Below are 14181 nucleotides of genomic sequence, written 5' to 3' on the forward strand. Positions count from 1 at the left end.
GGTTCTATTTGTTCTTTCTTTTTTTGCATTTGCCTTCGTAACTGCAGTATGAAGAAAAATCTGGTGGGAAATGCGAGAGGTCCCTTGAAATCCAAAGAGGAGGATACTAGGCTATCGTGACAGCCTATAGGGGTGGCAGTGTATTCATGCTCCGAAATGTCAATAGTGTGACTGTAGTCTGTCATTTGTGAATATGTCTAACAGATTATCCTATTCAGTGGCGATGATAAGGGTGTCATTTGTTACTCTGTAACGAAAACCGGAGTTATGCCTACCGTTCATAAAGGTTTACGTAAAGCAGAGAACAAAGGAACTAAAACTGAAACTAAATATTTGCGGACCAATCCAGATGGAGGATTATCATTATATCATTATCTTGAATTGAAGAAAAAAAAAAAATGCTAAATGTATTGTCGTAGGTACCATGGCGTGTTAGGACCTCCCCGTTGATTCACAGAAAACCGGAAGTTACAAATGAAGTATTTCCCGCCTCCATTCGGTAATTCCTAATTTTTATAATATTTTTTGTGAACCGAGTGAGACTGCTGTATATTGACAGCAGTGAAAGGTCCTTAATTCATTTCAATGGACGGACGCTCTTATTATTATGTTTTATTATTCTAAACATTGATCGGGTAACAATCGTCATTCCTTAATTTTTCTTTTTTTTAAGGGCAGAAAAAACCATTCACGTGCTTTATGTTAAACCTAAAATGGTACCTGAACATTATCCTCCGGGGATCGTTTAAATCTTCCTTATTGGATGTCACTATGTACGTTCAGAACATTGCTGACATGCCTAAGCCTTATCCATTGATTATTGGCTCTTAATACTGTGAGAGAAAAAGCGAATCAATTAATATGTGTTATATACTTTTTTCTTTGAAGCCCTTTTAATAGTTGTTTAACTCATGGTATTTTTTAAATCCTTATAAAGGTCCAAGTAGAGGTAATAAACCAAACTGAAATACAGGATGTGATTTCGGTTTCTATGGTTTTGATAGGTACTGTTGTTTCTATTCCACAGGGCAGCTTTTACATTAGATCCAAAGTCCCATTTGAATACTATTTATACCTCTTCATTTATGATTCTGTCGTTGGTATTTAATTGTCGAAATACTTGGGAAACCCCGATCCATTGGTCACGTGAATTTCACGGAGTTACCTGGATTTTTCTCCGTTTGTCAGCGGATCTTACTATATACGACCCATACCCGGGAATTGATTCATTCGGCAAGACAAAAATAAAAGTCCGTGGATATACAACTAAGGTTTAGTAATGGAAGATCCGACTACTCACGTGACCTTGTTGGGATAAAAACCTTTCCTAAGGCACTTCTATCGGGAATACGCCACAAAGTCCGGGAATTATTCTACCATATCCGTTAGTTGGTGAAAAGAAGGGCAACTTAAGATGCCCTTCTAGAATCCCGGAGTGTAGCTGGAGTCATGGAAAGACCCTTCTCAGGTTAGATCTCTAGTTTTTGGGATATATAGTATTTTCTTTACGGGTATATATGAAACGTATTTTATATATATAAATATTTCGTATGTTTTAATATTTGTACATATTCCCTCATTTCATCTCATCGCATCGCAACTTGTCTATTCAAGCGAAAACAACGAAAAGTTGTACCTAAATAACCAGAAACAGAATAAGTGTAATTGAAGAGTCAAGAAACATTAGTGCGTTATATAAGTTTCAAATAATCTTAAACTTTTTGAGGGCTTACATGCGAAAGCGCACTGAGATATATTGGGTTATACGTATACGCACAGGCACGAGGTGAAGAAGGATAGTTCAGAGCAATGTCATTGTTTAAAGGGCTCAGAAAGCTTGCACAGAGTACAACACAGTTGAAAGCTAGGAAAGCTACCGATTCCGACGAAATCAATGGTGCTACGGGAGCTTTGATGAATGAATTGAGTGTTTTGACATATAGTGACAAAAGTGCTAATGAAATTTACGATGTCATTAGGAAGAGATTAATAAATGGTAGCTCCCGATTGAAAAATAGCCATGAGAGTGTGGTACAGGTCTTGAAAACATTAACACTTATTCAATACTTGCTAGATAATGGGTCGGAAGATTTCGTCAACTGGATGAAACGACATTTAGCGTACATTGAAACCCTAAAGGACTATCACGGATACGAGAATAGAGACCTGTCGAAGGTAAGACAAATACGAGCTCTTAGTCAGGATATCGCTCGGAGTTTGAAAGAAGGCGAGATACTTGAAAAGAGAAGATCAGATATTGTGATGTTTAGATCCAGTATGTCAACTCCGGGGAGAAAGTCTACAGACAACAGTCATTTAAGTAATCAGTTCCGAGTGAATTCTGCTCCAGATGAGGAAATATTGCATCAGATTGATCCAGGTCTACAAACGAGATCATTAGATCTCCAGAGAAGAAAATCATCGAGGTACAGTTATGACAGACTACGATATTTGTCCACCTTAAAGGAAGAAGATGATACGATGTAATGACGTCTCCTAGAGTAGAAGATGGCCGTGATGATATATGAGATTCAACTAATGTTCATAACAATAGATTTAGCAAAATAAATAATAAATAATAGATAATAATAATTTCACATACATATACATATATATATATATATATATATATATATATATATGCTACCTGTTTGGGATGACCACTCATGGTACTGTTACCTGTTGTTATAACCTTCGGATAATGTTACATACATAGAGGATCGTTTTCATCCGGGTAATATTATTTTTACTTACACTTTCTTAAAAGTGACAAGATTTCAATATAATGGTGTAAGCTCAAACCGAAGAAACATCGGTCGTTTTGGAAGAACACAAAGGTTAACGTTTGCATCGTCTAACCTATATTAAGCCAATTTTCTTCTCTACTTTGCTTCTTAACTTTTTAAATTGCAGAACTACCTTGGAACTGACTCATTTCTACCACTGAAGAATCCTCGAAAGCTCTAAATCCTATCTTCGAATATATACATACCTCATGTCGGCCAATCCTGGAAATTCCCTAAAAGCATTGTCACCAACACCACCAGAGCGTGGCTCCTTTCCTTTAGACCATGATGGTGAATGTACTACACAAATGCAGGAATACTTGAACTGTATCAAACTTGTTAAGGGAGAAAATGCACCAAATTGTAGGTTACTCGCTAAAAAATACTTAAAATGCAGAATGGACAACAGGTTGATGGATAAAGATGATTGGAAGCATTTAGGGTTGCCATCAGATAAATCGGATAGTGTGTCAGATGTGGAACGTAACGCTACAGATAAAAAATAGAGGATGCCCTTCTAACGCTTTTTCACCCAACATAGTATATAACTTAAAGGAAAACGTATAATTATAACTTGTAAATAATACAACAGTCGAAATGACATATAATACAGTACAGATGCTCTACTACTAGTATAAGTATTCTAATTGAAGGTTAACCAAATCAAATATAGTGATATAGTGTCTCATTTGTAGGGTAACGGTTTTAATAACCTTTGCTATTCCCAGGAAGTAGATTGAGATCTTTAACGAAATTTAAAGGTCTTAAGATTTGTCAAATTTGTGACGAGATCTAATATGTCTAGTCAAGTTACTTTTCACATTGAATCTTCTGTGGCAATTTGGAAAGGGGCATTTGTGTGGTAATGCTCCTGAATGGATTAATAAATGCGTCTTTAAAGTGCTGGGCCTTGAACAGAGCTTCTTGCAGACCGGGCACGTTCTTCTCTGAATTGATGATTTATTAGAACCACTATCCGTATAGTTCGGTGAAATTAAATGGTCGCTCTCCATAAATTCTCCTTGGTCCACATGTGTGTAACCATGTTGATTGTCCGGGACCATTTTAGATGACTCTTCATTGATTCCATATGTTGAAATTTCAGTCCTAGGTTTCGTAGCCATTGAGTCTCCTGGAGCGTAAGTTGGTATATTACTAGTGAACATGTGCCTTTTATCATCAGAACTATGTATCTGATCAGCATTTGGCCTACACAGTCCTTGTACGTTATTTTCTGTAATGATAGGAGGATTCCGACCTCCAAAGGTATTATTCACAGGCGTATAAAAGTACTCTTGAGGCCCCGGATAACTCAATGACTGGTTCAACAAGACATTACTACCTTTAGGTGAATGAGCAAAATTGTGTAACGCTTTTGGGCCTGAACTGGTACTCATCATAGAAGTAAGTCCTGTAGTTGTAGGATGCATACTATATGGATGTGTCGTTTCGGGGAGCAAGTTAGGATATGGGTTAAGCATTCCATCCACCCCCGCCCTTTCATTACCAGTAGGTGGTACCATATAAGTTGGGCAAATATTTCCATCCGATGAAACAGAATCAGTATTAAAACGCATTAAAACAGGTACTACCATTGGAACCACGATTGATGTTGGTCTTCGCGGCTCATGATATATGAGGGAGCTTTGGAATCCTCGCTGATCCATGTTATTAGGAAATTTAATATGTACATTGTTCGGTTGTTGTCCCTGCACTTCATTTTTAAAAGAGGGCAGATTTATTGAGTGGGAAGGTGCTCCGCTCATGGAATTTCGTATTTTCGCAGTGCTTCCCTCCGAATATCCCAAAGAAACTGATCTACATTTTTCTAGCAGCGAATTAACAGGCGGTAGTTCCTGCTTATGCTGTAATTGTGACTCAAACCCTGATTCATGAGATTTTTTATTTCCATCACAAATCTTAGCTAAAGTTGGTAAATTCATATTCGATTGAGACATATTTTCACCATTTCTACTTAGCATATCTCCCTTCTGAAGTGTGTTTACCAATAAACAACTGTATTTTTATCAGATGCTTAATCCTGAAGTTTGTACTGAATCTTGCTTGTTTTTCTTAGCGTAGCGAATATGAAGCTGTATCAATACCAAGCTATTATTTGTACCACGATGAAATATACTCACCAGGTTCTCTTGATTAGTATCAAATATGAAAGGAAATAGTTCAGATTTTCAAACCTTAGTTACAGATGTGCGCCCAAAACAAATAAGTGAAAAAAAGAAGGTTTAATTTAGACTTCTGTGAATATAATTCAATTTAATAAATCCTGTTTATTGCAGAGGCTTCTTTTTAAGTTGAAGCAAGAAATTTAGACCCGTCTAAATTATTAGTATTGACAGAGGTGTCAACAACTCTTAGTGTAGCTGTTTCGCCTGTTTCTAACAAAGCGCGTTCTTGATGTCCTTCGTAATTCTCGAAAACGATAGATATAACTTAATACACTTGGAAAAAGCCCCAAACTAATCAGTAAAAAATTATTGAAGGTATTCTGTTCAAATTCAGACCAGAAGGTTTAATTCTTGGGGTATAAGAAATATGTGTTAGTTTTGCCCAAGTCATCCACCACCGTAACACTTTTCCAATGGCTGATATATAAAGATTAAAGAGACCAATGACAAAGAACACGTAAATAAGTAGAAATGAACTTTGATAATTCTCTCCGAAATCTTCAACAAGGGGTTTTTTTCTGTTGCTTTAGAGCAGCTATCTAGTCGGCCAAAATTTGTTGTTCTGAGTTTTTCTGAAGAAGTCGATTGTTATTGTAGCTATCGTGCACTTAGAAGTTCAAAACGGGTACTGGAGATATGCTTAATGTACTAGCACATTTTATGTTGTTGTAACGGTTATAACTTTAATACTCTGAAATTTGGAAGAATGTTATTGATATTAAACATATCCGTTGTGTTCCAAACTACCTTAAATGCGTCCATCCGGGAAAAATATCACCACGGAGGTCAAGAAAAGAAGGAAGCGTCGTACATTAAACCAGCATACAAATGGTCGCATGTATGCTCTAGTTTTTATCGAGAAAAAAGAAGTTCAACTACGAAAGTTCTGTGCTTCAAAAAAAAGCAAACAAATACGCAGGTACACAGGAACATAGGCACAAGATTCAAACAATTAATAAACATTAAATCTTTCACAAAATCCATCTGCAAGTATTTCTATGAGTCTTTTTTTAACAAATATTAGTTCTCTCATGAGTCTTATAACATTCCGTAGCAACGTCCGTTTGAATGAACGCATGAACTTCATACTATTTTCGCTGGCAATTACCTTCAAGGTGCATTAAGGTCAGACAAGAAATCTGTAAAACCCGCATGTTACAGTATTAGCATATAAAGTAACGTACGAAGTTTTGTTTTGAAATTTCAAAAAGAAAACAATGGGTTAGGTGCATATGTTAAGCTAGAAAAGTCTTGACTTCCAGCAGCTCTCAGCATTGCATACTGTTGTTAATTTGTATTTGTGTTTGTGTTAGCAGCTCTTTGAAAAAAAAAAAAAGCTGGGTTACCACAACAGCAGTTTTTCGTCTGAATTAAAAAAAGACTATCGGAATTGAATGTAGAGTAAGTAGGAGAACGAAGACAACAATAACAACAACGACAATGACAATGACACATTACAAAGGAAAAACGTAGTCACATTTACACCTCAAAGGCTGTTCGAAATAAAGAACCTGCAGCACAATAATAAATAGAAACCTTCAACCTGCGGGTTTGTTGACATAGACATTTACTGTCACAGAAAATTTCGTAGAAAAGTTAGCATTTCAAAAAAAGAATTGCAACGTATAGTTGTCCTTTGTTGCTTAATGTCAAAAAAAACTCTCAGACGCATGTTGTTATTATTCGAGATCATCGTTCCCCGTTGATATACCGCAGGAACGTATGGCCTTTTGACTGTTGTTTTTCTTTTTAGAAAGTGTAGGGGTGACATTATTAGCTGTCGCATTATTCTTCAGTCAGCTGTTTTTAACTTAATTCTGATCATACCGTTCGCCAGTGCAGCCGATTTAAGCAGCTCTTCTGTACACTCTCTGTCGCTACGATGACACAAGTTCAACGCTTTGAGGACATAATAGCCGTCTACTTCCTGATGTTGATTATTCCAAATGTATGTAATATTACTGCGAATAATTCATGAAAAATATGTGCACTTAACACGAAGCTTCTCAGTATGACATGCACAAAGAACTTTTGCGTTATTACAAAATATTTGCAGCAGACGTTGTCAAATATTTCAGAGCAAAGAAGTGTTAAAGTGTGGAATTTGTGTTCTCATTTGGTTGTACTGCAGGTCACAAGGGTTACGAATTAGAGGAGTGTGCACATTAAAGGTACATAAAGCACATTGCAGCTTATTCACAGCAGTAAGTCGGTCAGAACTTTTCTGAAGATGGGGAAATGGAACCGTACTGCTATATCGGATTAGTTAGCTGCAAACAACTTGCGAACTTTCTCTGAAAGTGGTAACTCCTGTGCAACTACGTCTATGTCAAATAATGAAGAATACCGCTCATGCATTAACAAGGGTATGTCCGTATCCTTACAGTCCGAAGGTATCTATGATATTAATGCAAGCTGTGAAATAAGTTTGGAAAGGAGCACTCATACGAACGTCACTGGGGACCATATCAAGGCATTCAAAAGAAATGATAGCAGCATTTCTAGGCATAAGAAAACAAATTACACTGTAAGTTCTAGACTAAGTCTCGGAAGGCGGAATCTTTGGTAAGGATTTTCCAGTATGCATACTTCTGGCTTCAAAAGACGAATGTAGGGCATTTGCTGTTGTTTCCGTAAATGGGCGTAGCAGGTTACACCTAGTATCAAGCTAATAAGGTGTGATGCTACATAAGTGTTCGGAGTCAACGGAGTCAACGGGAAGTTATATGGCCTTTGAAGATTCCCATAACGGATGGAAGTTACTTGATTGGTGATTACAAGGTTCACAGCTACATGGTCGTCACCACTGCAACTATCATTTTTCATTAGAACAGAAGTTTACAGCGATTAGTGTCATAAAATCAAAAAAGTATAATAGAAGGCCTGATTTTTCCCTCTTGGCCTACTCTTTTCCACCGTTAGCACATCGATACGTATTTCCACTGTCATTGTTACTGTGTCTATCGAACCAACATTCTCCGCAATGACCTCTTTAAAATTCATAAAAAAGAAACATATTCTTTCGATCTTCTCTAGAGGGAGCGAGCGTATTGTTTTAGAACCGTTTTTGGAAGCAGATGAAGTTATGTTAATTATAAGAATATCATCCGTTCCATAAAAAAAAATCTATCTTACGAGCTTGTTCTTTGATGGTGAGTAGTGATAACTGGAGAACAATGCAAATAGACTCCTTGACCCATATATGAAGCATCATGGTAGGTAGATCAGCCCTACCATTTGGTGAAGATCGTATTCCAGTTTCTTTTTCCATTTTCAGTTTAATTTCGAAATAGTTTTTTCTCTGTGATATCTCGGACTCGAATGGCGTTACGGCTAAAAACAAATTGATATATGCCGTAGAGGGTTCTATCCTTCGAAAACCCTCAGTATCAACAGTCCCCAGTTTATTTTCGGTAATTACTACTGGCCTATGCAATCGGAGGTATAATTCGGTATTGTTTAGTCGCATTCTTGAACATGAAACGTATCTGCAACACTTTTAGCCAGAGAATAGATCTTCAAAGAAGGTGGTTAAAGCAACCAGCCTCTTGAGAATATCCTACGGTATAAGTACAATGAGTACTGTGGCTTTATATGGATCTTTTCAACTTAAAGCGATATCTAGCATCAAATTAAAGTTATGAGGCGATTTTTATCATTCTTTAAATCGTCCAGTCCGAACAAAGAACTCCGAGTTTTCCTGTAATAATTTAATCATTGGTTAGTTCAAGTAACTTAATAGGCTTTGTTGCATCATTTAAGCAAAGAATAGGATAAGTTTGCTGTCATTTTTGACTAGAGTAAGACATATTAGGAAATCATCTTACTTCAGTAAGAAATTCTTTACTAGCAAAGAGCGAGTAAGGAATACCGATGTTAAATTTTTGAATCATCAAACGACTTGATAAGACTGTCACCATGCAGTTATGCCTTTGTGCTAATACGTCACAAGAAGCTATACTCCTATGACGTTGGAAAGTACTTTTTAAGTGGAAGATTTTATGTTTGCATCATTGGAACTTCAATAAAAACTATTTTTTGGACTCTATGAGCATTTAGTAGTACGGATATCGATCGGATATCTTTTGTTATACAGTAAAATGGTTTTATGGAACTCAAAAGCCTTAGTTTTTGTTTTTGTTTTTGTTTTTGATACACCTATTGATTTTGATGACATATATATGAAGTTAACCCACGAAGTCTTTAAATTAACCTGGTGAATCACAACTTCATATCTGCTTTGGTTTGAATTCCAGAACTTTTATCATAAGCGAAGGTATACGAATAATTTCTCATCCATTCACTTATAAGGATATTGCAAGGTTCACAATATATTCTCTAACTTCTATTCGCAATGAAATTTAGTGAATTATCCCAAACATGTATGGTGCAAACTGCTATTAACACCATCTTCATCTCCTTTAATAAATTAAGGAAATTCAGCAAAGACCATAAGCAAAAGTCGTGAAGGTTTTTCTTTACGCTTCACCAGTAGGAAAACAAACCCGCTATTCAACTCCATAAATTATAATAAAAGGCGAATTTCTCATGTGTATTACGGAATGGATGGGCGCTTGGTATAGAGCAGAACCACACTCTCTTACTTTTCTTTAAACAGAACGATTTTAAGTGGAGGAACTATTCATATGAGTTCATTTTTGTTGCTCTATTTTATAATATGCTAAACCTCCCATATTAGTGGGAGAGGAAGACGAATTGAAAGACGAATTGAAGTAATATCAGACTATCCCATAAACAATGCAGCCTTGTCAAAGACGGAATTCTAGACTTTCTTCATAGTCAAAAGTAATGGGCAAATTAATTTAGCACAATCCGCTTTTTGATGCCTTTAACTATCTATGCTGTTTTTAGCACCTTTGAAAACCACATCTCACCAGGAACGGAGAAACTTCATTGTACTGGTTGTTCAGGAAACTTTGGTATTAGCATGAAAGTTATGGTTCGACCATAACCAATCAGGGATAGTTCAATTGTTCAGCGAAGATAAAAGATGATCAGTATTCTATTTCAACGCCTGAAAAATGGAAAAATTGTGCAAATCATTTTCTAAAGTTATGTGCGTGCTAATGATTAGCCGTCATACACACTTTCGCTATATACCTTCATCAATATCGAATCAATTATTGTCATGAATATACTATACGGATCTTGATGAAGTAGTGACAGCGAAGAGCACATACTATGTTTATTCTTTCTCCTTGCAGGTTCAGAGGAGGAAAACTTATTGTGTCTTTTCATGGAAAAAACAACTGTTTATTCTACTTAAATATAACAACTCATACCTGCAAGGATTCAATGGCTAAACTAAATTGAATATTGAAATGAAACGAGGATTAGAAAAACAATATTCTGCATGGATATATTCATGAAATCCATGAACTCTTGAGTGTTTTTATCACAAAATATTGTGGTAATATCGTAAAAATTTTTATCTTATAATTGTTAGGAATATATTCTACTCCAGCCCTAGTGAAAACTTGTGGGAGACTTGGATTAGAAAATTCAGATAGCTCATTAGACGGATTTTGCCTTAGTTCCCCCATTAAAATTGAAGCAAATCCGAAACAGATTCGAATCAGCTATCTTCGGTTAAACGTGGTTTTCTTTCCCACACTAATTGATATGGCTTTCATGTAAATAACAAAACAGATTGGAGAAACTGAGAAACCCACTAGCATTAAACACTACATTATCTAATTTCAAGGAATCGTGTTGTGTTTTCTCTTCTCTGTAAGAGTTTTTTTGATTTATCCTATTTTTCGCTTCATTTTGAGCTTGTAAGTGGTGTGGAATCAGAGATCTGATCTTGTCATCACAGTAAGTAAACAGAGTTTGCATAAAAAGAAAAAATTTAAGTTCGGAGGACCTGGCTAGGCTTATTTATGTCTGCAAAAGATGAGGAGTTTACGCATGGATTTGCTGGGGTTTTTTCTAAGCAAAAGACGTTTAGTTACTTGACCAGCTCACTTATGCTGAAGTAGGAGAAACTACCTTAACCGAAAAAAAAAAAAAACAATAAGGGTATATGGCAATACTTTACCAGTAAGCAAGCTTACATACACATTATATTTAACCGTTCCATGATCGGATCTTTCAGAATTTTGCGTTTTATTTTTTTTTACAAGCATGGCATTTTATGTTTTACAGTCAATTCAAAGTAGGACTACTAGCACTAGCACCCTTCATCCTCAACATCTTTGGTTGCTATTAGATTAATCTTTTGTGTAATTTTTACTTCTTTAGGAGTAATATTCCTTGGCCAAGGTCCACTTTTTTTTCCAGTTGCCAATTATCTTTCATCGCCTAAAACGCGATTGTAGGTGTTAAATATGAAAATGCGTAAAAAAAGGGAAATCTGCACCTAGTGCCCAAAACATTCTTTATATCGGCGTACATTCTTATTAATGACTGCATGATTGTTATGTCCAACAACGTTATCAAACAATACAAATCGGGAAAGATATTCGAAAGTTACCTTCATGTCAATTTCCTTTTCCTTACAGCCAAATACACCTGACTACAGATATCCGATGTGCCCACCTCAAAAACTATGCTTTCAACAAATTACGAGAGTTTGGCCGAGTGGTTAAGGCGTCAGATTTAGGTCTTCACAAGTTTCCAATAACTTGTAAGCACTCTGATATCTACGGATGCGCGGGTTCGAATCCCGTAGCTCTCATTATTTTTTGACTTTCCCGACTATTTTCTTCGGGTCATACATGTTCTTTTTTTTTTTCTTCCATTTCATCTCCGTCTCACCGGGTTGCTCGATTTTCTAATAAGCACGTGAAAATTCAAATTAAAAAAAAAAAAAACAAAAAAAACCACACACACATGCACGTTAGTGTGGAGCGGAACGATCCACCTGTGGTGGTTTCAAATTTTTTTTTTTTTAATTTTCTGTGGCTTTTTAGGGTCTTCGCTTCTCTCTCAATACTTTGTCACCAGAGACACCATGACTCAAGTCACGTGCTTGTGATAAATGCCAGATAACTAGATTTACCACACATTAGTAAGAACATATTATATCTACAGCACTTCCTTTCCCTATTGGGCATTCGGTTCAGTGAAATAGAGCTGCTGCTAGTAGCATAGCAGCTCAGAAACGTACATGGGTTCACCTTGTTCCAATAACCCTGTCTATACCTTTTTTTTTTCCCTTGTGTGTATCGTTACTATGCTAAGCTATTTTTGTCTGTGGCTCTTCCAGATATGCGGAAAGTCACCTGAAATTGTGACTTTACGACAAAATGATTCAGTGAAGTGATTGCATCTGTGCAAATAATTGGTTATTCGACGGTAGCCCGTTGATTACTACGTTTGGAAGAGCACTTCCAGGTGAGATTTTGAATAATGACAAGTCGAAAAGGTCGATAGTTTTGCATTGGGGTATTTGAAGTGGCAGAAAAGTATAAAAAGTGGATGAGTTTGTTGTAGTCTTTTTCAAGCGATGTGGTAGTTTATGCTAATCCATGCATCCATTGTTCATTATGCTTGTGAAATATATATTATATGATACTTTACCGTAAATTCTAACTTCGAACACTCAAGTCCAGTCCTCATCGACAACATTGTCCACATATATATATAGAAGAAATGCCATCTCACTTTGATACTTTGCAATTGCACGCGGGCCAGGAAAAAACGGCTGACGCTCACAACCCAAGAGCTGTGCCAATTTACGCAACCACATCATATGTGTTCAATGATTCCAAGCATGGTGCCCAATTGTTTGGTTTGGAAACTCCAGGTTACATTTACTCTCGTATCATGAACCCAACCAACGATGTTTTGGAAAACAGAATTGCTGCCCTAGAAGGTGGTGCAGCCGGTTTGGTTGTCGCATCTGGTCAAGCTGCCCAAACCCTTGCCATTACCGGTCTAGCTCATGCTGGTGACAACATCGTTTCCACATCTTTCTTGTACGGTGGTACTTACAACCAATTCAAGGTTGCTTTCAAGAGATTGGGTATTGAGGCCAGATTTGTTGATGGTGATCAACCAGAAGACTTTGAAAAGTTGTTTGACGAAAAGACCAAGGCTCTCTACCTAGAATCTATCGGTAACCCAAAGTATAACGTTCCTGACTTCGACAAGATCATCTCTGTTGCTCACAAGCACGGTATTCCAGTTGTTGTCGACAACACTTTTGGTGCTGGTGGTTACTTCGTTCAACCAATTAAGTACGGTGCAGACATTGTCGTCCACTCTGCTACCAAGTGGATTGGTGGTCATGGAACCACTATTGCAGGTGTTATTGTGGACTCTGGTAAGTTCCCATGGAAGGAGTACCCAGAAAAGTTCCCTCAATTCTCTAAGCCATCTGAAGGTTACCATGGTTTGATCTTCAACGATGCCTTCGGCCCATTGGCTTTCATTGGCCACGTGAGAACAGAATTACTAAGAGATTTGGGTCCAGCTTTGAGTCCATTCTCTGCTTTCTTGTTGCTACAGGGTATCGAAACTTTGTCTCTAAGAGCTGAAAGACATGGTCAAAACGCCTTGAAGCTAGCCCGCCATCTAGAGAAGTCCCCATACGTTTCATGGGTCTCTTACCCAGGTTTGGAATCTCATTCCCATCACGAAAATGCCAAGAAGTACCTACAAAACGGTTTCGGTGGTGTTCTATCCTTCGGTGTTAAAGATCTTCCAAATGCAGATGCTGAAACTGATCCATTCAAGGCTGCTGGTGCTCAAGTTGTCGACAACCTAAAGATCGCTTCTAACTTGGCTAACGTTGGTGACTCCAAGACACTAGTCATCGCTCCATACTTCACTACCCATCAACAATTGAGCCACGAAGAGAAGTTAGCCTCTGGTGTTACCAAAGATTTAATTCGTGTGTCAGTAGGTACCGAATTCATTGATGACATCATTGCCGATTTCGAAGAGTCTTTCAAGACTGTCTTCAAAGGTGTTGTTCCTCAATGAGAGAGAATTTAAGAATTAATGTTAATCCAATTTGATCCTAGAGTTACAAAAGGGGATATCAATCAGTTTATTTTATCCGGTATATTGCATAACTGAAGAGATGGTAAATACACAGAATATATATATATATATATATATATATATATATATGTCAGTCAACTTCTATGTAACCTGGGAACCAGAACTTTAAATAAACAATCTCAACAACTTGAATGAATAAAAAGACTTGTGCTAATAGAAAATCCAATAGTTAACAC

At 36.9% G+C, this 14181-nt stretch overlaps 4 protein-coding genes and 1 non-coding gene across 5 annotated transcripts; 4 read left to right on the plus strand and 1 right to left on the minus strand.

Moving 5' to 3' along the window:
• Window positions 1-1809: 1809 nt before the first annotated feature.
• Window positions 1810-2487, plus strand: ENT4 (Ent4p; the record flags this gene model as incomplete). The annotated part of the gene is made up of 1 exon (XM_022822355.1): window positions 1810-2487. The coding sequence occupies one exon, from the start codon at window positions 1810-1812 to the stop codon at window positions 2485-2487; it is 678 nt and encodes a 225-aa protein (XP_022674185.1).
• A 508-nt stretch (window positions 2488-2995) lies between these two features.
• COX19 (Cox19p) lies at window positions 2996-3292 on the plus strand (the record flags this gene model as incomplete). Its single annotated transcript, XM_022822356.1, has 1 exon — window positions 2996-3292. The coding sequence occupies one exon, from the start codon at window positions 2996-2998 to the stop codon at window positions 3290-3292; it is 297 nt and encodes a 98-aa protein (XP_022674186.1).
• Window positions 3293-3550: 258 nt separating this feature from the next.
• Window positions 3551-4768, minus strand: KLMA_10676 (zinc finger protein; the record flags this gene model as incomplete). The annotated part of the gene is made up of 1 exon (XM_022822357.1): window positions 3551-4768. One exon carries the CDS (start codon window positions 4766-4768, stop codon window positions 3551-3553), a length of 1218 nt encoding a protein of 405 aa, XP_022674187.1.
• A 6793-nt stretch (window positions 4769-11561) lies between these two features.
• KLMA_R127 lies at window positions 11562-11672 on the plus strand. Its single transcript has 2 exons — window positions 11562-11596; window positions 11627-11672. It is a non-coding gene; the product is annotated as a tRNA-Val (tRNA).
• A 917-nt stretch (window positions 11673-12589) lies between these two features.
• On the plus strand, window positions 12590-13924 carry MET17 (bifunctional cysteine synthase/O-acetylhomoserine aminocarboxypropyltransferase MET17; the record flags this gene model as incomplete). Its single annotated transcript, XM_022822358.1, has 1 exon — window positions 12590-13924. The coding sequence occupies one exon, from the start codon at window positions 12590-12592 to the stop codon at window positions 13922-13924; it is 1335 nt and encodes a 444-aa protein (XP_022674188.1).
• Between the last annotated feature and the right edge of the window lie 257 nt (window positions 13925-14181).

The sequence above is a fragment of the Kluyveromyces marxianus genome, chromosome 1, assembly GCF_001417885.1.
Source record: "Kluyveromyces marxianus DMKU3-1042 DNA, complete genome, chromosome 1".
Classification (NCBI taxonomy): Eukaryota; Fungi; Ascomycota; class Saccharomycetes; order Saccharomycetales; family Saccharomycetaceae; genus Kluyveromyces; species Kluyveromyces marxianus.